Source organism: Branchiostoma belcheri, unplaced genomic scaffold (assembly GCF_001625305.1).
Source record: "Branchiostoma belcheri isolate BF01 breed outbred unplaced genomic scaffold, Haploidv18h27 scaffold36, whole genome shotgun sequence".
Taxonomy (NCBI): Eukaryota; Metazoa; Chordata; class Leptocardii; order Amphioxiformes; family Branchiostomatidae; genus Branchiostoma; species Branchiostoma belcheri.
Window position 1 is genome coordinate 986,200 of NW_017803976.1, and position 23,679 is coordinate 1,009,878.

The window sequence follows — 23,679 nt, forward strand, 5'->3', positions numbered from 1 at the left end:
ATATTTTCAAGTGTACAGAAAGCTTTGTCAACTGCAGTAACATCATTCAGTCACAAACATAGGGGAAAATGTATATCTTGCAAGGCAATAAAAGTTCAAGATAAACCTACCTTTGCAGATATAAGTTGGCGACTTATTCACTCGTCCCACAATTCCCGGCAGGAAGTCCGGCCACGCCCGCACATTTCCCACGTTCTTCTGACAGGTCCTTGCCAAGGCGAGGATGTCGTCGTCTGACAGGATGTAGTCCCACAGCTGTAGCTGGGTCATGTTACCGATGAAGGACTCGCGGGCGTTGAAGTCTCCTCCCCGTGAGTCCTGTTCTTGTCCTAGGACAAAAGCACCTCCTCCTACAAAGAAATATCACAAAAATATCTCCAGTTTTTAGCTTCATCTTTTAGGAGCAAGGGAGCATACGCTGTAAGTACGAACATTTCAAACTGGGCAACTTTCTTATACCAAGTAAAGTTTACTACTAACATTGAAAGTAACAAACAATGGTTACGGAGGTTACAGTCATGACTGTAAAACATTTTGTACAGCAAAGGCGACTACAAATGATAGCAAACACTCCTTTCTTCTTCCCGTAGTAACTGTAGTGGGAAAGTGAAGAAAGCAATGATAAGGTCTATGATTTGGCTAATATCTAGTCGTAAAGAGTGGCAACAGCATTTTGTACATTTGAATGAAAACAAGCCACATAAGACAGACAGCAATGATAATTACCTCCACTGAGGAGGTTACATGTATGTTTTGGACTATGTGTGTCTGTTTAAAAAAGTTGTTAACAGCATATCTCGTAATGAGGGTCGGGAGCTGCCCAAGTCTTACTTACCCCTGCTCCATAAGGAGGAGGGGGAGGCCAGAAGATCTACACAAATCTCAATCTACATGTAGTCTCCTGTTCTCACGAGACAAGGTCCCTCCGTGATCAAGACATACAGTGGACGTCAAAAATATGTACATGTAGGTACGACTGTTTGCTACCTTTCAAAACAGTCACTGATTGATGAATATTCTACTAACCATAACACAAGAAGTTGTGGATGGATCTTCATGGAGTTCAATGTGTTGGTAAGGCCAAGGAAAAAAAATGTTGTGTTTCCTGTTTCGGTCCTGAAAAAATTAGGGTCGGTAGGTAGGGATTATCTTATTTTATTTTTTATTTTTTTTTAGACTTTGCTGATTGCTGTGTTTATTTAAGTAGAACAAGTTGAAAAATCAATTGTGCAATATTATATTTCAGGGGTCTCCAACTTTGTCGCCCTACGCCGCGCGCAGGAGAAGCTGTTGCATTTTAATACGTACCATTCTGAAATGCAGTTTGTAGCCTTCTCCTGCAACTTGAGTTTGAAAATCTAGTCTAACTTAAGAGATAGAAAATCAAGCCCAATTAAGTACAAATATTTCAACATAATAATTGGTTGGTATGGTACATTGTCTAGTCTGGTCAAAGTTAGTGGATTCAGAAGAAGAAAAACTTCTGAAGGAAAAAACGCCTGAAGAAAAAAAAATTTTTGAAGAAAAAAACTTTCGAAGAAGAAAAACTTTTTGAAGAAAAAAAAAACTTTTTGAGGAAAAAACTTCTGACGAAAAAAACTTCCGAAGAAAAAAATCTGAAGAAAAAAATATTATTCAGCGCAAAATTTTGATTGGTTTCTATCCCAATGTTTTCCTAAAAATCGATAATGTGATTGTATCAATTTTAAACGCCCTAAAATTAGCTAAATCGGCGCAATTTACGATGATTGCTCAATACGCGTGCCCTATGACCTTTGACTTTACGGGTCACGCAGCTCTAAATGCAGGCGCCCTCCCCACCTCGGCCGTCCTATTTGCCGGCAAATTTCTACTTTTTTAAAGGGTTTCGGGACCTAAAAACTAATACCAGAGGGAAAATAAACCACATACGTTATTTTTATGGTAAAAATCGCTAAAATGGACCAGGCATTTTTCTGCCGCGTTGCCGATTTTGAGATTCAGGACTTGCGGCCACCATGTGCTTTACGTCGATAGCGAATTTTCTACGGTTTCGTAAACGTATCGGCTTATTTGTTAAACTTATTTTCGGGGTCGAGGGCTTTGTTTTACAAACAAATCAGACAATAAGCGTTGTTTACACGGCTTCAAAACGCTAGCGGGGCGCCCGATGTTCCACCAATGACAGCGATTCTCTCGGTAGCGTCGTGCAAATGTTTTGGTTCAGCAATATGCAGCGCAGGGGTCCACACAAAAATAAGGCTAGGGTCGGCGGTTTTTTTTAGGGTCGGTCGGGAAACAGGAAACACAACATTTATTTTCCTAGGCCTAAGTATTGGCTAAATGAAGGAATGATCAGATTAAGCCCCCCCTAGTAGATTGCAAAGGTACTGCAGCAGGACTTCCGGTTTGAAATCACATAGCTTGAGGGCTGGTTTTTCTATTAAGCCTTAATCAAATAAGGTCATTTTCAAAGATTCAATCAATTGATCAACAAATGATTATTTTAAATAAATAAATCAACTAATCATGATCATCTGTGCTTGCAAGTTCATACAAAACATTGAAGAAATGCTTGGACCAATATTGAAATGAGAAGTCCCATTGAACCCACCAGGTATAACACTGTCCGTTCCCAGTCCCTGTCCCTCATCCTCTTGGATGCCGTTTTTGTAGATCCTCCACACCCCTCCCTCTGACGTCCACGTCACACAGATGTGGTGCCAGCGGCCGTCGTTAGCTGTCACGTCTGTCACTTTCCCATTCCCTCTGATGTACAGCACAAAACTGTAAACAAGCAAATTTTTGTTTGTTTGTTTCACATAACCCATAAACCACCTTTTTTTTAGGCATAACGCATCAGTTTTGTAATTATGTTCAAAACCTGCGACCTCTTGGTCCTGAGCCGAACACACTATTGTTAATGGCACAGAATCCCACCAAATTTGTTACAGAAGAACTGCTTTCCCTTCTTCTACTAGACTACCTTTACCTTTAAATGTGAATTGTACAACAGCAAAAATGACTAACCCATTGTAGTCAGTCAGTACAAATGTGTTGTCCTCTGAGCTTGTTGCATAAGATAGCGGAGTCCCGTAGTTCTGTTTGTCAGTGCTACGCATCCAGAAGGCACAAGTCAGTGCCTTCAGTGATGGAATGCTGTCAATCATCACGTAATCAACGGTCCCAGAGCTCTCAAACTCAAGGTTAAAATCTGATGGCACCTCTGCAAGGAAAATTCAGGCAGTTATAAAAAGTCTGTATTATTAGTTAAAACCATTCATCATTATCATCATCATCAAGAGAGGGCTATCATCATCACAATTTATGGTTCTTAGTGGCAAATATGCAGTTCTTGGCACTTTGGCAACACCAAATCTGTGAGTGTCCTCATCAATGTTAGAACACTCGGACTAGCTGAGGTGGGTGTCACTTCAGAACAGTCAACATTTTGAACAGCAATGAAACTTACTTCTCTGAGTGACTACAGTCATGTACATGTACCTTATACATGGCTATGCTTAACAGCTCACCTGTTTCACAGTTGACACCTGAGAAAGCAGGTGCACACACACAGGTGTAGCTGCCCACCTGGTCCAGGCAGGTGGCACCATTCTGACAGGGATCGGACTCGCATTCATCAACATCGATCTCACACAAATCAGAGGTGTATCCAACAGGGCACTGGCAGCTGAGAGAGAAATAACATTTAAAGAACATTTCACACACAAACATATCTCCTAATCTGACAAATTTACACTACATTTTTATGCAAATTGCACTCTATGTACAAATTGACAGCACTGAAAAGTGATCCTTCCCACAGTACGAAAGGTCTGAAAGTTGACAATGTACAACTTTACAAAGTCAGTGCCAATTTTAATAGTGTACAAGAGCCCCCTAGTAGCCATCAACAGTATTGCAGGCAACAAACTCACCTAAAGGAGTTGACTGCATCAACACATGTTCCGTTGTTGAAACAGGGTTGACTGGAACACTCATCAATATCCAACTGACATCTGTCTCCATAGTAACCGAGTGCACAGGAGCAGGAGAAACGACCAATCAGGTCGGAGCAGATGCCCCCATTCATGCATGGGCTAGAGTAACATTCATTCACCTCTGTTTCACAGTTTGGTCCTGTGGAGACAAAGTGAGTTGTTTGAGTGTCTCTTTGCTACTGAGGTTAACATGCAAGCATACATTCTAGCTAAACTGCAAAAAGGAACACTTTAAAGTTTACCTTGGACAGACATTAAAACACAATTTCTTTTCTATTCGGAAGAAAAAAGGACTAGTACAGAATTTCTGTTGATATTTATACAGATTTGTGTGGAATTGTGACAAAAATGTACACGTACATGAATGCTAATATTGTTCAAATGCACCATGCATGTTTCCACAATGTTTCAAACCACAACAGAATTACACGGACCCCCCAAAAAAACTTTGAGACAGTCACTGCTGACATCAAGTAGTCTCACCTGTATATCCCTTGGCGCAGATGCACTGGTAGCTGTTAGTCTTGTCCACACAGGTGCCGTTGTACTGACAGGGTGATGACAGGCACTCGTCAATGTTCTCACCACAGGTGGGTCCTGAAACACACAGCACGGTGTCCCTTTTACATTCAAGTTGAAGAGGAGGTAAGAAAGTTTCTTTCTGCAGCCATTTTACTGTCTCTTGTCTGTACCAAAATATGACAAAAGAAATATAGAAGTAATATTCTGTGACAGTCAGCAAGAAATACATATCTCATACATGTACCTGCAAATCCAGGTGTGCAGGCACAGGTGAACATGTTGAGCTGGTCTGTGCAGGTGGCATTGTTCAGACAAGGGGACGATAGACACTCGTCAATCTCTACCTCACAGTTCACACCTGGGGAAGGATGAAGAAAAGGTGCACACTTATTGGGTACACATCAATCAATCAATCAATCAATCAATCAATCAATCAATCAATCAAATCAAATCAATCCAATCAATCAAGTGTTGAATCAGGTAGATCCAGTGTTGGTCCGGTTGATCCAGTGTTGATTTGGTTGATCCAATATTGATCCAGTGTTGATCCGGTGTTGATTCAGTTGATCCAGTAGCGTTGATCCAGTGTTGATCCAGATTAAGAGGTCACAGGTTACAACCCTGGCATTAATGGCTAGATGCTGTATGCTTAATAAAGGTGTACACCCAGGTGTAAAATGTGTACCTGACTTCAGTTGGGGAACTAAAAGGCAGTGGAAGGAGAGGGATGGGCTATGCCTTTCAATACCGTGCCTAAACACAGTGGATTAACGACCTGCTGCCTCTATATGAGCACAAAATGGCTATGGGAGAACCTTTTTTTTTTTAAAGTGTCTTACCTGTATACCCTGGCACACAGTCACACACATAGCCAGCACTGATGCTCCTGCAGTCCCCTCCATTCTCACAAGGGTCGGAGAAACAGTCGTTAAACGTCAGGGCTGCTGCCAACTCAAACTGGGTGACATTATCATCCACATGGGCAGCTCTTCCTACAATGGAAACACAATTCTGTAACATATTACAATATTTCTGCTAAGATCTTAATCATTAAAAACATGGGACTATTCATGAGCCACTGCCTCCATTCCAAAAGTCTAACAGTCCGGTAATGTAAATAGAAACATTAGACAGATCTTAAGTCTAGATAGACACTCATGTTATTATAATTGTGTACGGTTTTCAAACTTATAGACTAGGAGTTTTATTCTGATGGATAAATCAAATTTTAGCTTTAGTCTTAAAATCAATCCTGTTTGTTCTTTAATTTACATCAACTAGGATCTTGCAAAGAACTACCTCATTTGCCTAAATGATCTTCATACTTGAAAACTTTTGTGTCTTAAATGTTCATTTCTCTGAAGAAAGTGGTTATTTGATAACATAATCCTGATCCTTCAGCTGGTGTTGCCTGTTTGGCAGTTATAAATGTTGGTAATCCCTAGTGTTGGGGATGTCCCAATTCCCAGGCCAGCACTTCCCTGAGAAGAGGAAACAGCCTGTCACCTGTTTCCCCTGATAACACCAGTCCCTCATCTGGTTGGGACTTACTTCCTCCACATATCACGCATGCAAACACCACTTTGTACAACTCTAAGTCCCTTGGTCAATGCTTTATCACAGCCCTTTTGCTTGCACAAAACTTTTTTTTGACTTTCAGCTTATTTCAATAGGGGTTAAAAATGCTGACGATAAAAATATGCCGGCAACAACAATGCCTATAGCTCTGAGGCTAAACCACCAATTTCATACATACAATGACAATCTGTATGCCACACTTAAAGATATTGCCTATCATCTTATTAGACAGACTTAGGCCACATTAAGTAAATTTTATGGATGATATCCTCCACAGACTCCAAGTTAATGCGATAGATTCTATCATAGAGCAAAAAAAAACAGGCAAGGAAAAAAAACAAGTTTACTACATTTTCAAATTTTGAGATCATAAACAACAATTGAGGTGAAAAAACACAATATCACAACAAACAGGTATTTCATTCCTGTATTCAACAGTATTACCTGTCCTTCTTAATATGTATACATTAACTTGAAAAATTGTAAAATAAAACAGCTTGTCGTACCATCATGGCCAGCTACTACATTGTATACGCTGGATATTCATATGCCATGGAACACCTTATAAACATAATAAGACTGTCAACATTTGCCATTAAAGGCGAGTAATTGTGCCTCAAGTCATTGAAACAACTTTGAAAAATGGGCATTTAGGGGATTTTGAGAGAGAACTGGGTGATAGACATTTATGACATATAACCCATTTGGCTTCTTGACCTACGTCAGAGGGTAACAAAATCTCTTTTTTTCCCCAAAAAATCAGGCGAAAATAAATGCATGCGCTGATGTCATCCATAAAAATTACTTGCTGTGGCCTTACTACATTTAGAAAGTTTGCGCAGTCTCGTTTTCCCTCACTATGAGGTGATTGGCCCACCCTGATCACGTGATGTACAGTCTACAGGAAGTAAGGGAGTTGCCCCTAGAAGCACAGGAAATTCGCAGCTTGTTCTTAACCAGCTTGACACCTAACAGACACCCACTTTATACAGCATCCAGCAGCAGTTCACTCTACCCACTAGATCATTCATAAAGAACTTCTTTGTGGAACAGCCTTTTGTTCAGGTAATGTCATTGATTTGACTGTTATTTGGTTGACTAGCACTTTCATGTTAAAGCACAAGCATTGCCCTTTTTTCACATCTAAAAGCAGATGGAATCTGCATGAAATTTTGAATTGCTGATTCATAAGACTTCTGTCACTGTGCCAGTTATTTGCATTTGGTTTGGCAGACCTATGGACACTCACCATAGGATACAGGATATTTTAATGAGAAAACATAAGGCTTAATCAGTCTAAGTAAAGACAGTTGACTTTCCTTACAGTTGTATATTTAGATTGCTTAATATACATTGTACACATATTAAGAATGTTGGTGTCTTCAGAATGTATGACTGTATTCAATTATTCCTGAATGCTGAATCAATTTGATTTTCGGCCCGGTAGAAATGGAATCATTATTAATATTAAGCATGAAATGCTGAAAAGTGTGTCTTTCTTCTTAAAAGAAATTGAAAAGAATTTTTGTCTTGGAATTATCTACAAGTAAATTTCTTTTTTTTTTTATATATGCCTGCATGCAATAGAAGTATATTTATTTTCATTCACCTACATTTTGTACTTTTGAAGCAATTGAAAGAGATTACGGAACAGAGAATCATGGGTGGTCTGCCTTAATTTCTGTTAACACCACTAGATTCACTCTAAAACATTTCCTCTTGCCTTTGATTTCAGAGTCTCCCATACGGAAATGACAGTTCATGATAAGAGTTGTTCTACAGACCTGTGTACATACGTCTCATAATCTTCATTCAACAGCCACAAAACTCATTTCAAAACTTAATTCTATTTTTCATAATATTTTTCAGATTCCTGATGGCGGCACCTATGAAGCTATGTGTGTTCCTTGTTCTGTTTTTGATGGCAACAAACATCAAAGGCCAAAAGAAAGGTTGTCCAAGCATTTGTGTTTGCAAACGAGGAACAGTATACTGTAACCACCGTAACCTGAAAGCTGTACCTGTAGAGATACAGCCCTCCACAAAGAGCCTGTACCTTCAAGGAAACAATTTCACCGTGATTCGTTCAAACACATTCGCCAACCTGACCAACCTAGTACGACTATCGCTGGCTGTCAGTAACATACATGTTCTCGAGGAGGATGCTTTTGTGGGGTTGAAAAAACTGAGGTACCTAAACCTTCCGGATAACAACATCAGTCAGATTGCTAGTAAGCTCTTCCAAGGTTTCAGCGCGCTGCAACTTTTGGATTTAGACGATAACAATATTCAGACTCTTCCAAGTGGCCTGTTCATTAGAATGTTTAGTCTGAAGACATTGCACCTGAATAACAACAACATAAGCAATCTGGAAAAGTTTGCCTTTCGAGGACTGAAGAATTTGCTTGACTTGCACCTTAAGGAAAACTCCATTGCAAGTATATCAACTGAAGCATTTGTTGGACTAGAGAACTTGCAACATCTTTATCTAAATGAGAATAAGTTGACCACAGTGCCAACTGCATCCTTCGCAGAAACCAAAAACCTCTATCTTCTTCAACTTGCCGACAACGAGATAGAAGTTCTTGAGAACAATGCCTTTGCCATGCTGCAGCAACTTACCTACTTGTTCCTTGGAGGAAACAAACTGAAGGACTTACCAACAGATCCATTCAATGCCCTCCCGAGTCTGAGAACTTTAAGCCTTCATCGTAACCAGTTCACAGGACTCAATACAACTGCCTTCAGGAATTTGTATTCACTCGAAGCCCTAGACTTGTCAAATCAGACAATGGAGTGGATTGGGGCTGTGTCTTTTGTTGGTCTTGTAGCATTGGAATCCCTGTCCCTATACAATAACAGCCTAGAGACCTTGGACGAGGACGTGATCCTGCCACTGCTACAGATACGAAGCCTGAACCTCAACAGCAACCCCTGGCGATGTGACTGTGAACTGCAGGGGCTGTGGGAGTGGCTGCAGGACACGACAGCCAGAACCCGTGTCACCTGTCAATCACCCGAATCACACAGGGGACGGGAGCTGCGCTTCACTCAAACAGTCTGCCTTGGTATGCAGGACATCCACCCTTGCTCCAATAGGCACTGAACATACTTCTACCACAACAACGCAGCCAACTAGCATTGCCAGCACACCACGAGTGGATACAACAGCATCTGCTGCAGTCATCCCAACTCAAAGGTTGTCAACAGCCACCAAAAGTGTCTACACCGGTGATTACTACATCAGCAATCCCTGGGCGGATGACCAGAAAACTGTCAAAGCCTATGTCGAACCAGTGACAACAGACAGCAAGGTAAACCACACTGCTCATGCAGACCTCTCCAAGGTGACCAATCACGGTAAACATGAGACAAGTCTGACCGCGACCCAGCTGACGTTCATTGCGCTTGGTGTGGTTGTCGTTCTGATCGCCGCAATCGTGATGGGTGTGGTGATGTGCCTGGACAGGCAGCAAAGACATATAGAGCAGCAGCTCATCGTCCCGGCCGAGAACGACCACCCCAATCCCACCGTCAAAACCAACACAGAGATCTGCGGGTACCCCATCACCTGGAAGAACGGCACGGACCAGGTCGTGAACAACCCCACGTTCGGAGTCGACGTGTCGCCAGGACAGGCGCGGCGGAGCCTGATCGCAGAGCTTACCATGGAGTTTGACGAGGAGACGGAAGATGTGGCGGACATGCTGACCAAGACGCACGCGTACCACTCCCACAAGAACCACAAAAAGTGCAAGAAGTTCCGTCGAGCTGACAATAAGGAGGACCAGTTTACTGATGTTTTGTGACAGTGACTCATGAAATGTGCAAGACACATGGGAGACATGAAATGTTGGTAATCCACATTTGTTTCATCTCTTTTGATCCAAAAGGACTATAGTGAGGTTGACAGTGCCCTTGGCAAATGTAAGTTATTATTGTCATTCTTTTTCTATTGTATTGTAACTTTAACAACAGTTACTACTATGTGTACATGCATTTACATATATTGCTAATTTATGGAGTACTTCTTGCTACATGTATGCTTATTTTTTGACTGACTTTTCCAATGCAGAAAAGTAAACTAAGTACTACATGTATAATAATATGTGTAGTGTGAAATGTTAATCCTGTTTTGCAAACTAACATATCATGAGTTTGATGCAATATTTAAAAACATTGGAAGCATGCCAGTTTTGATAATATTTGTTGCCAAAATCTCATTCATGGAGAGAGGACATTTCAGGATCCAATACAGTATTAGATTAAGGTCTTACAATCACACATAATTAATTTTTTATACCGTAGAACACCAGCTCTGTTAAAAGATGCTCAGTGGATTGATGGAGAACATAAGATTTTCATGTACAGTATGTAGTGATTCCCACTTACTTTCCTTAGTTTGTATTTCAACAATATCTCTACAATTGTGACCTTGTTGGCATATATGTGTGTTTAATCATTTGGATATCTTAAACTAATAGAAATAAAATCATAAATTGTATTGCAAATAGAGAGTGAGGTACATGTAGTAGAGTGAGGTCAATTTGCACGGACAATTCATGACCTGGACACTCATCTACAGGCCTAGGAAGAAAATGTTGTGTTTCCTGTATCGGGGCTGAAAAAATTAGGGTCGGTATATCTATATAGGTAAGGATTTTTCCTTTCTTTTTTTTTAGACTTTGGTGATATCATATTGTAATCCAACTTATACAATAGTTTAACATAGTAAAACTTGCATGAGGACACATTTTCAGTGTCAATGTTAGAAAACCAATATTGTACAACGTTTTATCACTCAGGTGTCAGATCATTGAGCTAGAAAAGGTCAATCAGCTTGAAAAATTTATGTCCCATGCAGTGGTCTACCCCCAAAAAAAGGGTAGGGTCAGCAGTTTTCTCTACGGTTGGTCGGGAAACAAGAAACACAACATTTTTTTTCCTAGGCCTTAGTTTGCTGTGTGATACAAAGTGAAGGAAAATCAAAGCATCTTACCAAGACACTCGAAAATAGAAGCTGCTCCTTTCTTAGCTCCCCGGCCAGGTCTGAACCCGCCCTTGTAACAGGCGTTGCAGACAGACATGCCTGGTCTCTCCTGGTAGTATCCCTCAGGACAGGGGTAGCACTCTTCCAGACCTGTGGCTGACACATACCCAGGCTGACACAGCACTGGTGTGTCAAACGAGACAACAACAGAGAGACAGTGTCAGCAACGAGAGGCCAGGGTTATCCAAATCCTATTTATCATTAGAAGATACATCAACACAGTGGATGGATGATTGTAGGTCTCTAAAGCATTCTGGTAGTAAATGCACATTGCACACACAAAAACACAAGGGAGAGGTTCTATAACTCAGTCTCTTCTATTAATCTTAACTTCAAGGAACATGCATAAAACAAGCCTGGTATGATAATCATGTCAGGTATTTAAAAAAAATAGAGTGGTTGGCACTTGAAGTCTGTATTGAAGTCACATTATAGTCACATTATAGTCAACAATCATGTACGTGTTGAACTATTCTGCTGATATCTGACCCAAACATTGAAAGTTCAAAGCCTGGGAGAGTGATCTAGTCCTTAAGAGGCAGAGGCATTCATGACCTGACTGTGGTCAACTGTTAGCTATATATACATGTATGTACATTTTGTAGATGGGGGAATGTCCATGCAGAATGTCCATTACGACCAGTGGAAGATTAGTTCTTCAGTGAGCTAAAAATTGCTTTCAGATCACTGAATTCTTCCTTGTCCTGTAGAACTGACCTCCACAGTCCTTTTGCGTGCGAGTGCCCCTCCTGGCTGTGGTGTAGTTCCCAGTACAGGACAGACATGAGCTACTGCCCTCCTCAGGCTGGTAGTACCCAACTTGACACGTCTCGCACTGCTCCAAACCATCAGGCGAAAAACTGCCAGGTTTACACTTAGCTTTGGGAGAGGAGACAGTAAGGAGTCCATTTTCATTTCATTTTTATTTATTCATCCAAGGTCAGCATATCACCATGTTGGCGGTTTCAAAGCTCCCTGCACAAACCATACGTAATATGATAAAAGGAAAGGTATAAACTAACTTAAGTATAAGTACAGAAAACAAAACTAAATAAATAAATAAGACAAATGATGTTAATGATATTGATAATGGAACTGAATAATTGCACTTATAAAAAAAGAGTAGGGGTCCTTGCCAGCAGAATTGGATAAAATCAACAAAAAGATAAACATACATGTAGCTATAGGAGAATAAATACATTTTTTCTCACATTATCCCTCATGAGTTGAAAGATAATACTGTACTGAAAATGCAGCCTGCAAATTTAAGACATGATGAAGGTTTCTGTTCAAAATGAAGGCAGTGTTTAAATTTCTTTTCCTGTTAATGCAATGTTGCTTCTCAGTGTTAGAAATACCCATCTGCATTTTACCTAAAACATTTTTCAATTTTGCAGAAGAAAAATTACGCAACCTGCAATTTTGCAGACGGAAAAAATCAGGTTAGGGGTTTAATGGTGTTTAAGAGCTACTGACTCTGTAATATACACTCAAGTCATTCTGCAAGCATTTTTCAAATTACATGTAAAATGTAAAACATGCAATTTAGTATATGGGAACAAAATTTTGACAATCTGTAATATTGTAGAACATTGAAAAAAACTGCTCCTCCATACTAACCCTTGCAGTCTTTTACAGTCTTGGACCCTTGCCTGGCTGTGGAAGTCTTGCGTGGACACATGTCACACTGAAGTTGTGCCTCTAGGTCCTGGTAGGTACCAACGGGGCAGGCGGCACACTCCCCCCTCTGAACATCGAAGTACGTTCCCTGGGGACAGTTCACTGTGCAGACATAATAAAAGCACTGAGGCAGATGGTCTGATGCAAAAATGCATCTGATTCAGTCTTACAGTTATTTGATGTTTATATATACAGTTCCTAATCAGAACCCCAGCAATGACATTGACTTCCAATTAACATAGAAACTATAAAGATATTCCAACAGTATAGCTCTAGTGATACTAGTTCAAATTTGCATCATCAGTAGACAACATAAAACCTGTCAGTCTCCAACCCTACCACAGTAAGCCCCCCTCATCACTGCTCCTGGCTGACAGAACAGGGAGGCCGGATGAGTGTCGATGGCGTTATGGTCCAGTTTCAGGTCTTGTCCATCTATATCGATGTCCAGTGCCCCTTCCGCCCCGTCTGTGGTCATGTGACTGGGCACGTCATCGAGAATGTTTAGCAGTTCCTTCTGTAGTTGTTGCTCCTCTTCTGCAGTGCTGTCGGGTGGAGGAGTGGCGTGACCTGAGAAGCAAGGACAGCATCCATTCTCAACTGGGTACCTTATCATTAGATTACACAATAGACCAATCCTGACTGTCCATCCTAATTAGCAGTTCAAACAATATGAGAATAGCAACTACATGTCTGTCAAGTGTTTGCACAATGTATTTTGCATATATTTATTTTACATTTCTATGTTTTGATGAAGGTATGGGATCAGTCTCTAGAGACTGATCTACTCAAGGACAAAAAAATTACTTGCAACAGCTTTTGAATCTTGTTATTTACAGTCTGAAGTTCATATCAACAAGAGAAGATGGTCTCACCTGTCAGTTCTAGTTCTACCTGTACCTGGTATGATACCAGGTTGTTCTTGTCATAACTACCAGTACCCTCCCAGGCTGGAGCTTCGGGTATTCGGCTTCTTAGGTCATTCAACCCAAGCTGAATAGAGGGTATCCTCCTTCACGAAGGGAAGAAATGATGGTCAGGGTAAACATTTATTCAACGTCAATGCAAAGTGAGTGTCTGTAAGCTATAAGTATCAAAAGGATACTGCAAGCATCTCAATTTGTGATTATAATGCCAAATTAGTTCCATACCTGGCTATTTGTCAGACTATCAGGCTTCAATAAGCAAAACCTTTCTTTTCCTTGGTTTTTGCAAGATAATGAAGACAAAACACTTAAGTATTATATATACTCTCAGCAGCCCATATGGTCAGAGGCTGCAATTCTTCAAACCATTGACACTGAAAACTTAATAGTAAGAAGACCTAAAACCAGTTGTATGTACTGGCATACTGTAACATGTGTGTGTGACCTCTGTGCTGTCAGACATGCCAGAATAACGACACAAAATCCATCACACCAACCTATAAGATGGTACACCTATCTGGTCCTCAGGATTGTCAGTTCCTTCAATGTCTTCAGAGGTGGTTTCTTGATGTTTTCTATCCTTGTCCACATCCCTTCTGACTTCTGGAGCTGATAGCCTGTAGGAACCACCAAATATGCTGTCCAGTGTAGGAAACTCACTGGAAGTCTTCCTGGTCCATTTGCCATAGATTTCTTTTGTCTCCTCATGCCCACGGTCTCTTTTACCCCTTCTGCTTTCCTCATTTTGCAAACTCCTTAGCTGACGATTCAAATACCTTCTTGTTTGATGTGCAAAGTTGTCTTTTTTCAATCCCAGGTGCTTTTTCCTGAGGTGGCTTATCAAGTTTCTTTTATTCCTTTTTCCCATCTTTAGGTTTGTGGCAGGGTGGAACATCACATCAGAGTACTGGGGCTCTGAAAAACAAACAGGGTCATGGTTTTGCATCTTCTTCTTTGCAAGTTTCCTGTATTTTGACAAGACTTTCCAACAACAAAGCAGATTGATTTTGAAGATTCTGTATACCTATAGGATAGAGCAGACAAAACAGCAGTGTAGAAATAAATTTCTACCTTCAGTTTCTGGCAGGAGTTGTTTCCAGTTGGCCTCTCCGTAGTTGATTTGCACACAGCGTGATGACACATGCCTTAGTTGACACTCAATGTCATTTCCACAGTAGTCAGACAGCTATGCATATAAAATATATACAAGTTAAAAAACAAAAGTAGCAGAGAACATCAAAACATTACACAGTGAAGAGGGTTCAGATCAGCAAAAAAGCTGAGGAAAAATTACATCGGAATACATGTTACCATCTATATTCAAATGAAGGACTTTCAGCACCAAGGACGTGACCAATACACAGATTCACATTGATCCACAAGTTTTCAGAAACAAAAGGGTTGGCAGGGATTTTGTTTCTAATTTTTTTTGACTGGAACTAGTGGAAAGTAAGATTCAAAGCAATTTTGATGCAAGGAAGACTGCATTGAACACACCTACCTTGTTTGTTACCAAGGCACTGACAGTTTCTTTTACAGAGTCCAAGAGGGTTGGGCTGTTACACCACAGCCTGGACTCGTAATGCATCTGTATGTGCTTCAGGGCATCATTAGCCAGCTTCTTACCTGCAGGGAGGACAAAATAATGTCAGCAATCAGATTGTCAGATCTGCAGTACGATATACGTGTACATGTAGATCAGCATGCATTACAGTGTTTCCGCCAGAGGGCCGTCCACCCGTCATATGACGGCCTGGTGTCGTTTTGGACGGCCTGAACTCGGACAGAGGCCGTCCTCTTAAAAAATTTCGAGACTCGGAAAAATCAGAGAAATTGACAGTCTTTGTTTTGTTGCTGTAGACGAGGACGCCGTCCAAGGCAAGAAAGACACACGTTGTTTGTTTTGCTATTGTTATCATGCTGACGAACAATTCATGTCGGCGCCTTTCGCATACGTTAATCTAATTAAAACCCGTTTTTCACGTCTCCATCCGGTAAAATGTATCCACAAACATTTTTCCTCGAACAGAATCATTTCGGATGTGAAAATTCTCTTTTGGGAGTTACGTTTTTGTTTTTGATGGTCTTGTAGCGGGCGGGTTGCATGAAAATCCACGCCGCAGTTCGCTATCCACGCCGCGGTTCGCTAACACTTCCGGCTTGCTTGAATACGCGAAAGGCACCACAAATCGGCATATGGATGCATACATTTACCCAAAAATTCTTCATAATGAATTTCTTTAATGGAATGTTACTAATTAGCGGTAGAAACACGGTAGAAAGTAGCGTAGTGTAACTCTCTTCGCCAACAAACAAATTCTACAGCTATGCCGGCAAAGGGTAACGGCTTTATTTAATCAGAGCGCAGGTCATATGAGGTCAACCAATCAGAGCATAGAGTTCACGCTGCTACTTACATATTTAATGACAAAATGGCGCGTATTTCCTTCTCCGGCGAGGTTGAGAATGTGCGCTGCAAGTTTATTTTTCCGGCGATTTTCTGACTTTTAACGCCGATTTTTCGCACGATACGATCACGCTACCATTTGACACTGTACTGGAGACAACAGATGAGTGATCATTTTACAATCAAGGAGCATTTTTGTTGAATGAAACAGCAATGAAAGCTACGATACAGCCAATTATTTTTCAAAATTTGTCTCGGTGTATGAGAGATAAGATGACGTTTCTTTACATGTTTTGATGTATTTTTGGCTTGATATTAACTAGTAATTCGTAGCGGAAATCTACGGAAGAAGTACGAGTACGAACGAAGCAAGGCTCTTCACTATTAAAAATCCGGCTAGCGCGGGCGCTACCGGAGGTTATAATTAAATGATGCCGATGTTTGGAGTTTTGCAGCAGAGTTTTGCAACAGTATAATTTCCTGACGATACTTTTGCCATCTGCAACAGTGTTTTTATGTCAATACAAAAAAAATGTGGAATGCTTGTGGACAGTTTTAACTTGTAAACAAGTGTAAACAAATGCCCCGCCCCCTCAGTTAATTTTTCGCGACGTGTTCCCTAAGTTAATTAATTTTCGCGACCTGGCCTTTCCCAACTGGACGGCCTCTCAGCTGCAGTCTGGCGGAAACACTGATGCATTACAATACTGATTCTATATATCCTGTATGCTATGCAGAAGAATGATTTTTGTTTTGATTTTAAAAGCTACATACAGGTGTCGCGGCTGGACTACCCCCTGAACAGAACATACCCGGGTACATTCTGGCAAGAGGTACATTCTAGCCTGCTACACCTTCAGTGTTAGAAATATCCATCTGCAGTATGCATTTTGCAGAGAAATTTTCAAAGTTGCAGAAGAAATTTAAACTTAAGTAACCTCCAAGTTTGTATTTTGTACGGGTTTGAGTCAGGGCTTAAAAGTGTATATTTGCAGAAAGTATTTCCAAATTGCAGAACAATATTGTGACATTCTGCAATATTGCAGAACATTGAAAAAAAAAATATTTTAACCACTGACCTTTACTGTAAAGAAGGCAATGCAGTAGTCTGCTGAAATACTAAGTAACTAGTTTGCAGCTTGAAGTTACCAGAAACAGTATCATGGAAGCTACAATTTTTGTACAGAACAGTGAGGTTTGTATTCACCTACTTGAGCAGTCAGGCCACCAAGGCTTGTGGTGTTCTGCGGGGAGCCAGTTGCCCTCCAGGGTGCAGTAGTAGAAGTTCTCAGGCTGGATGGCGAACCCATGACTGTTGGAGCAGTGCAGGGTACAGTTGATGCCTCGCTCCATGGTGTTACAGTCACTCGCACCGTACAAGGGGTCATCTGGTACATCACATACATGTTCTGTAATATTGTGAGAAAAAATACTGGCCTAAAATAACTGGCATAAAGACCATTATTCAGTTACATGTAAATACAATATATCATAATATATAATCATTATACAAAATTTAGATCTGACCATAAAACATCTCTGTATTCTACTCATACAATTCTGAACTTTCACTTTACATTCTTAATTTATCATACTGTAACGCCATTTCATATTCACTACATGATTATGGCTTCACCACACCACGAAGTGCACCTATTCCTTAACAATGAATTTCGAACCCTGACAGATTTTCCCTTACGTTGCACATGGACGATGATATTACAACTCTTGCTGTTCCCGGCAGTGTCCACTGCTGTGTAGTTGACAATGGAGGTTCCCCAGGGGAACAGTCCTGGCTCGTGGCTCCGCAGCATCTGTAAAGGCTCCCCTGAGTTATCAGAGAACTGAGGCTCCTCCCAGCTCACGTTGGCCATCCCAGTCTTGGACAGAAAGGGTGGGGGAGACCGACATTTGTCTATAACAGGAGGCTGGGTATCTGGGAAAAAAACAAGACTTAAACTGATGGAAGTGGACGTTCACACACTTGTTGGTACTTAAAGTCCTCCCTGCAACCATACATGTTGGGTATCGCAGCGCCCATATCCATTTCTGTTGTCCTTGGGCCACACAGTAGTGCAATTACCACTAACAGCAGGAGGATAGTCCACTGGCAACTCCCATACTTTGTGAATGCTAAACAGAGAAAGCCGTATGTACCATTTTTAAAGTGTTCCATTAATATTGAACTTCCTTGAAGAAACAAATGTACATGTACATACTAGAACCCTGTTTCTTACTATGACATTGGCAGCAAGCTAACTATACAAATTTTTAAAGATGATGTCGAAATCAACTGACATACATTGTAATTATAATACAGACAAACATCACTTTCAAATTGCTGATAATCTTAAAAGAAATGTATGATGGTTGAGGTCTTTGCCATCTGCCATTGTTTACTTTCATCCAGCCTGTAGGACGGCTAGTTGTGCCATTTACCTTTAACTTTGATGGTGAAGGTACATTGTGCCACGTTGCCTGACTTGTCCTGAGCTGAGTACGTCACATTCACCACTCCTATGGAGAACAGCCTCGGGGGCCAGACTGTGGGTACGACGGTGATTGGCAGGTTGTTGTCTGCATTGTCCGTGGCAACAGGGACCGCCCAGGTGACATTGGCACTGTTCTCGCCCTCTGCTGCCTCCATGTTGATGTCATCGGGGCAAGTCATATGGGGAGGGGTGATGTCTGGTAGAACAGCCCAAACAACATTTAGTTTAAAACATATCCTTAAGCCCAGGGCATTTACATAATGGTTCAAAGTTTGGGTAAGTACAATTTTTTGGGGTTTTGAAGACATTACAGTTTAAACCTGGTTCAGTATCCCTAAGCCTATTAAAATGGATTGTCCACCCTCGAGCTCAACAGAAACAGGGACACCATTTATAATTCACTGTGATTCATGAAGTCACATGTTCTAATTCTGCATATCATTCTTCATTTTTAGCTCGGCAAAACCCTTTAGCTCGGCAAAACCCTTTAGAAAGCTTACAAGTTAGCTGTAGATTAAGTGCCATTGACCACAATTCCCATATCAAATCCAGAGGCAATGTAGTATAAAGAATTCTGGAGTTGCTAATTAAGGTTACGCCACAGCAAGTAATTTTTATGGATGACATACATCAGCATGTGCATTAATTTTCACCTGATTTTGTATAAAAAAAAACAAGAAATTTTGTTTCTGCCTTCTGAGTGGTCAACATGCCAAAAATGGGTAAAGATGTCTGTTGCCATGCCAGAAGGTGGATGCCAGGCAGATAACTATGATTATGAACATAGGAGACAAGAAAAGGCTCTGAATTAATGTTTTGTTTCTTAGTTTGATGCAGTGATATGTAATTCTGGCGGTGTATATGTGATGTTCCCACTGAATAAAAACCATTTGTACAATAATTGAGTCAAAATTTTAAAATGTAGGAACCTTCTTTTTTATGCGGCCCGCCTTGTCTTTTTTTTGCCCGCTCGCATTAGATTTTGAGTCTGCGGAGGATGCCATCCATAAAATTTACCTGTTGTGGCCTTACTGTAAACTGACCGCAAGTGACTATAAAGATATTGATTGTCAAAAAAACTGCTTGGTGAACTCTTTGTCAGGTCACTTGACTTGTCAGCTAAAACAGTTTTCCCTGGGGAGATAATAGAAGTCCTGAGGCTTGTGGTAATGTCTGCAGACAGACGTTTATTTAGCCCTTATCTGAGAGCAATTCATTTTGTCAGGATCCGATAAAACACAAGGAGTTCAGCTGTACTGTAGGACTCATGACCTACGTACAATTTACAAATAACTATCATGTCGGCAGAATGTACTGCGCCTGTGTGAAACCTGTGATGTATTGTGCACAGCACTTTGGCCTTTTATAACAATATAAGGTCGTATTCACAATAACTTGTCTACAGTTTTCAAATGTTATGTTGGAGAATACATGTATGTCTCATGCAATGGAAAAAAATTCTGATGCAACGTTGACATCCAACAGAGATCATGCTTTCATGCAAGTGGAGTATGTTCTACCAAAGTGCTGCTTATTTTAAATTTTAAGACTAATGTACTATCTTTAAATCCAAAGAATTTAGAATTAAGTGTAGGTAACTACCCTTGCAGACTCTGTTATACCAGCAGAAAAGAATGCAGCCTACAGTGGCATAGGCTGGAAAAACTAAGCCCACACACAGACAGGGCAGGAGAAGGGTTAATTGCTTTGATGGTAAATCTCACTTCGTTGTCATCACAAACAGACTGGCAGTGGTAGCAGACACACCAGCACTATATCAACACATCCTGGTGTTATACCACACTGTCCTGACAAGCTTGTAAGGGTCATCCAGAACATTCGTACAGAAAAAAACATGCTTATAGATAAAAAAATTATTTTTTAAGGAGCAGGATAGTCCAACCTTTGATTTTGTACTTGATTTTGATATTATAATCTGATTAACACGTAAAAGTTGAATGTTAAAGAAAAGAAACTATACTATAGCAAAAAACAAACAAACAGTGCAGTCACAACTTTAGTGATTAATACTCTTCCTAACGTTTTACCTATTAATATTATTTATTCTTTAAATGAAATATTGAGCTGTCATCTTCAGGAGTAAGTAGTTATAAGCTTTAATATAATAAGAACTCACATGTCACTATAACTCTGATAAGATTGATAAGGCACAGTGTTCAAATAAAAAACAGATTTCTCACAAAGGATGTTACATACATGTATAATGCTGCTTCTCCAAACACCTGTAATGGCACACAGAATGTGTCTTAAAATTAGTTTAATTATTGATCACACTTAAGACCTGTAGAGCTGTTAACTGTCTCTACCAGGCTTATCATTTGTGTAGCATCTACTTTCAAACTCAAGACACACAGAATCACTTAGCAGGTCACTGTGGTAGGACATGACCTGTCAATTGTAACTACCTTAAATACAGGAGAGGGTCACAAAGTGGCAGCACGATTTGTCAGCTTAAGATAAGCAGGGTGGCCATGTTAAGTCTAACAGGCAAGATTGGTAGTGGAGGACGAGGGTATAAAACAAGTGGCAAACAATGTCCAGAGAAGAAAACCAGAAGTGTTTTGGAAACCCTGTGACTTGACAATATAGAATAAAAGGCTGTGACGAAGCAAAAATTGAGGGATAAAGTGAAAGCATACGCATTCCCGGAGTACGCACCTTTTTCACTGCTCTTGCAGTTTTCATGGCATGAAGTAAATTGACATGGATAAATCATAATATCTTTAACACAATAGAAACCTCAAGCTCCTTTTCCCTCCTACCGCGAAAGACGTACCTGCATTTATAGTACAAGTAAGTCAATGTATCATTCTCAAAACTGAAAACCAGACTAGGACTTGTATGAGTATTGGGCCTAGGAAAAAATGTTGTGTTTCCTGTTTCAGTCCTGAAAAAAATTGAGTCAGGGTAGGGATTACCTTTTCTTTCTTTTTTTTATTAGACTTTGGCGATCTCTAGGGATTCAACTTATACAATACAGTTTAACAAAGAATAACTTGCATGAGGACACTTATATTTTTAATGTCAATGTTGGAAACCTGATGAGCGTGTACAACATTTCATCACTCAGCTGGTGTCAGAAGTGACTCAGATCATGGAGTTAGAAAAGGTTGATCAGTTTGAAAAAATTATGTCCCTTGCAGAGGTCCACCCAAAACAAAGACTTGGGTCAGTAGTTTTTCTAGGGTCGGTCAGGAAACAGGAAACACAACATATTTTTTCCTAGGCCTAGACACTAATGTCAGATACCTTTACAAACTGGCTCTTCTGTCAGGTTGTCCCATTCCCCACTGTTGTTACAGGTAGTGTCTGAAGTCCCTTCCAGTTGGAAGCCATCTTCACAGCTGAATTGGCAGGACGCTCCATATGGGACCTTCTTCTTGGTGCAAGGGTTCTTGGGTAGGAGAGATCCATGGTTGGGAGCAGACAGCCTGGGGCACGTGATAACTGGCGGAAGAAAATGGCACAAATAAATATTTAACATTTTTTGCCATTGAGCATTGTCAAGTGTCAGCCTCCATAAATTATGTGGCCACAGTTTCGCCCATTCCTGGCACCCAAACAACATATCTTACTTCTAAACCCTGGTTGCACGATTTTGCGGTAAAAATGCCCGTTTTCCAATTGTTCACTGAGATTTTCCTTCCATATTTTGTATATGCCCTGGGTTTAGTCACGAGTCCAGGCCTCACTAACCTGAATGTGGGTTTAGGTACACAGCACTAGATGTGAAAACATACCTCCACATTCCGCAGGGACACCGTCCCAGTGTGCGATGGCCAGACACCTTCTCTTGTGGGACCCGACCAGCTTGTGTCCCGGGGCACAGGTGAACTTGCAGACTGTCTCAAACGTGTAGTCATCTCGGTCACAGAAGATGGTGCCATGACGTGGAGGGAGCAGAGGTTTACATTTCCGTACTGTAAACAGTAAAGAGTAGAGCTGTGTACCGGTACGCAGTACCGATACTGTACCGGTAAAATTGATTAGGTACAGGTCCAAAATACCTAATCCCTCAGTACCACTGTACCTAAACAATTTCACACCAATTTTATGCCTATTTGTGACCTCAAATGTGTAAATAGCTGGTTAACAATGGGTCCCTGTGTAAGGACAGTGTGTTCATGAAAACAAAAACATATATATAGCCTATATTTTATCTGAGCATTCGCCATAAACAAAGAATAAACCTTAACTATCAAGTTTATTTATGTTTTTTTGTTATTGAAGGAGTTCAGAAGAGCATATTAAAATTGGTCGAATTGTTCAGGTACAGGTTCAGGTCCGGACCTGTACCTAAACCTGTTTACCTGTACCTGTACCTGTACCTAAAATTTGTTTAGGTACACAGCTCTAGTAAAGAGGGAATTACAGTGCAAATTGTATGTTCAGTTTCTTCTTTAATTCAATACTTGTAAGGAACAAGAAATCAACAGTGGACAGAATCCAAAGAGCAGATGATGGGATTCAATCAAATCAATGGTTAGATTATTGCAGAAATTATTCTGGGAAATTTTTTATACATGTAGATATGGGAACATTTTCATTTTTGTGTCGGCATAATTATTTTGTAAACTGTCTGCTGACAAAAGTATGGCTGACAATACATCGCTGAGTTGCTGATTCTCTTCCGAAACTCCATTTGGTACTCCCAAGGATATTATTTGAAAGCGAGAGAGTTGCCGCCGTGGAGGCAAAAAGGATGGCCAGGAAGGAGCGTCAACGTCAACGTCAACAAAAGGACTAAGAACTAACACCATTGGACTCGCCCTACTCCGTGGAGTGACTGTCAACACACAGTGTATAAATGTCCTTGGTACACCAAATTAATTACAAAAAAGTACACTCCAAAATATAGAATTTGCCTGTGGCTATTGACAGGATCGTCCTGTCAACAGCAGAAAATATTGCACTGCTGACAGGATCGTCCTGTCAATAGCAGAAAATATTGCACTGCTGACAGGATCGTCCTGTCAATAGCAGAAAATCTGCAGTGCTGACAGGTATCGTCCTGTCAATAGCA

The 23,679-nt window shown here is 40.6% G+C and overlaps 2 protein-coding genes across 2 annotated transcripts in view; one reads left to right on the forward strand and one right to left on the reverse strand.

The window, feature by feature from the left end:
• The window catches only part of LOC109476067 (sushi, von Willebrand factor type A, EGF and pentraxin domain-containing protein 1-like), a 94,150-nt gene that overhangs the window by 50,546 nt on the left and 19,925 nt on the right, over positions 1 to 23,679 (reverse strand). Inside the window, 21 exon segments of the mRNA XM_019776917.1 lie at positions 111 to 350; positions 2,594 to 2,766; positions 3,010 to 3,205; positions 3,513 to 3,670; positions 3,918 to 4,119; positions 4,464 to 4,577; positions 4,747 to 4,860; positions 5,342 to 5,494; positions 11,080 to 11,253; positions 11,848 to 12,009; positions 12,751 to 12,912; positions 13,150 to 13,380; positions 13,686 to 13,822; positions 14,234 to 14,651; positions 14,808 to 14,922; positions 15,238 to 15,362; positions 17,355 to 17,552; positions 17,843 to 18,079; positions 18,583 to 18,831; positions 21,906 to 22,103; positions 22,397 to 22,576. Of these exon segments, the coding sequence (XP_019632476.1) occupies positions 111 to 350; positions 2,594 to 2,766; positions 3,010 to 3,205; positions 3,513 to 3,670; positions 3,918 to 4,119; positions 4,464 to 4,577; positions 4,747 to 4,860; positions 5,342 to 5,494; positions 11,080 to 11,253; positions 11,848 to 12,009; positions 12,751 to 12,912; positions 13,150 to 13,380; positions 13,686 to 13,822; positions 14,234 to 14,651; positions 14,808 to 14,922; positions 15,238 to 15,362; positions 17,355 to 17,552; positions 17,843 to 18,079; positions 18,583 to 18,831; positions 21,906 to 22,103; positions 22,397 to 22,576 (3,936 nt within the window).
• Positions 4,594 to 10,171, forward strand: LOC109476068 (chondroadherin-like). The gene is given in 3 exon segments (XM_019776918.1): positions 4,594 to 4,625; positions 7,950 to 9,129; positions 9,131 to 10,171. Coding segments are annotated over 2 exon segments (1,932 nt in total). The 5' UTR covers positions 4,594 to 4,625; positions 7,950 to 7,956; the 3' UTR covers positions 9,890 to 10,171.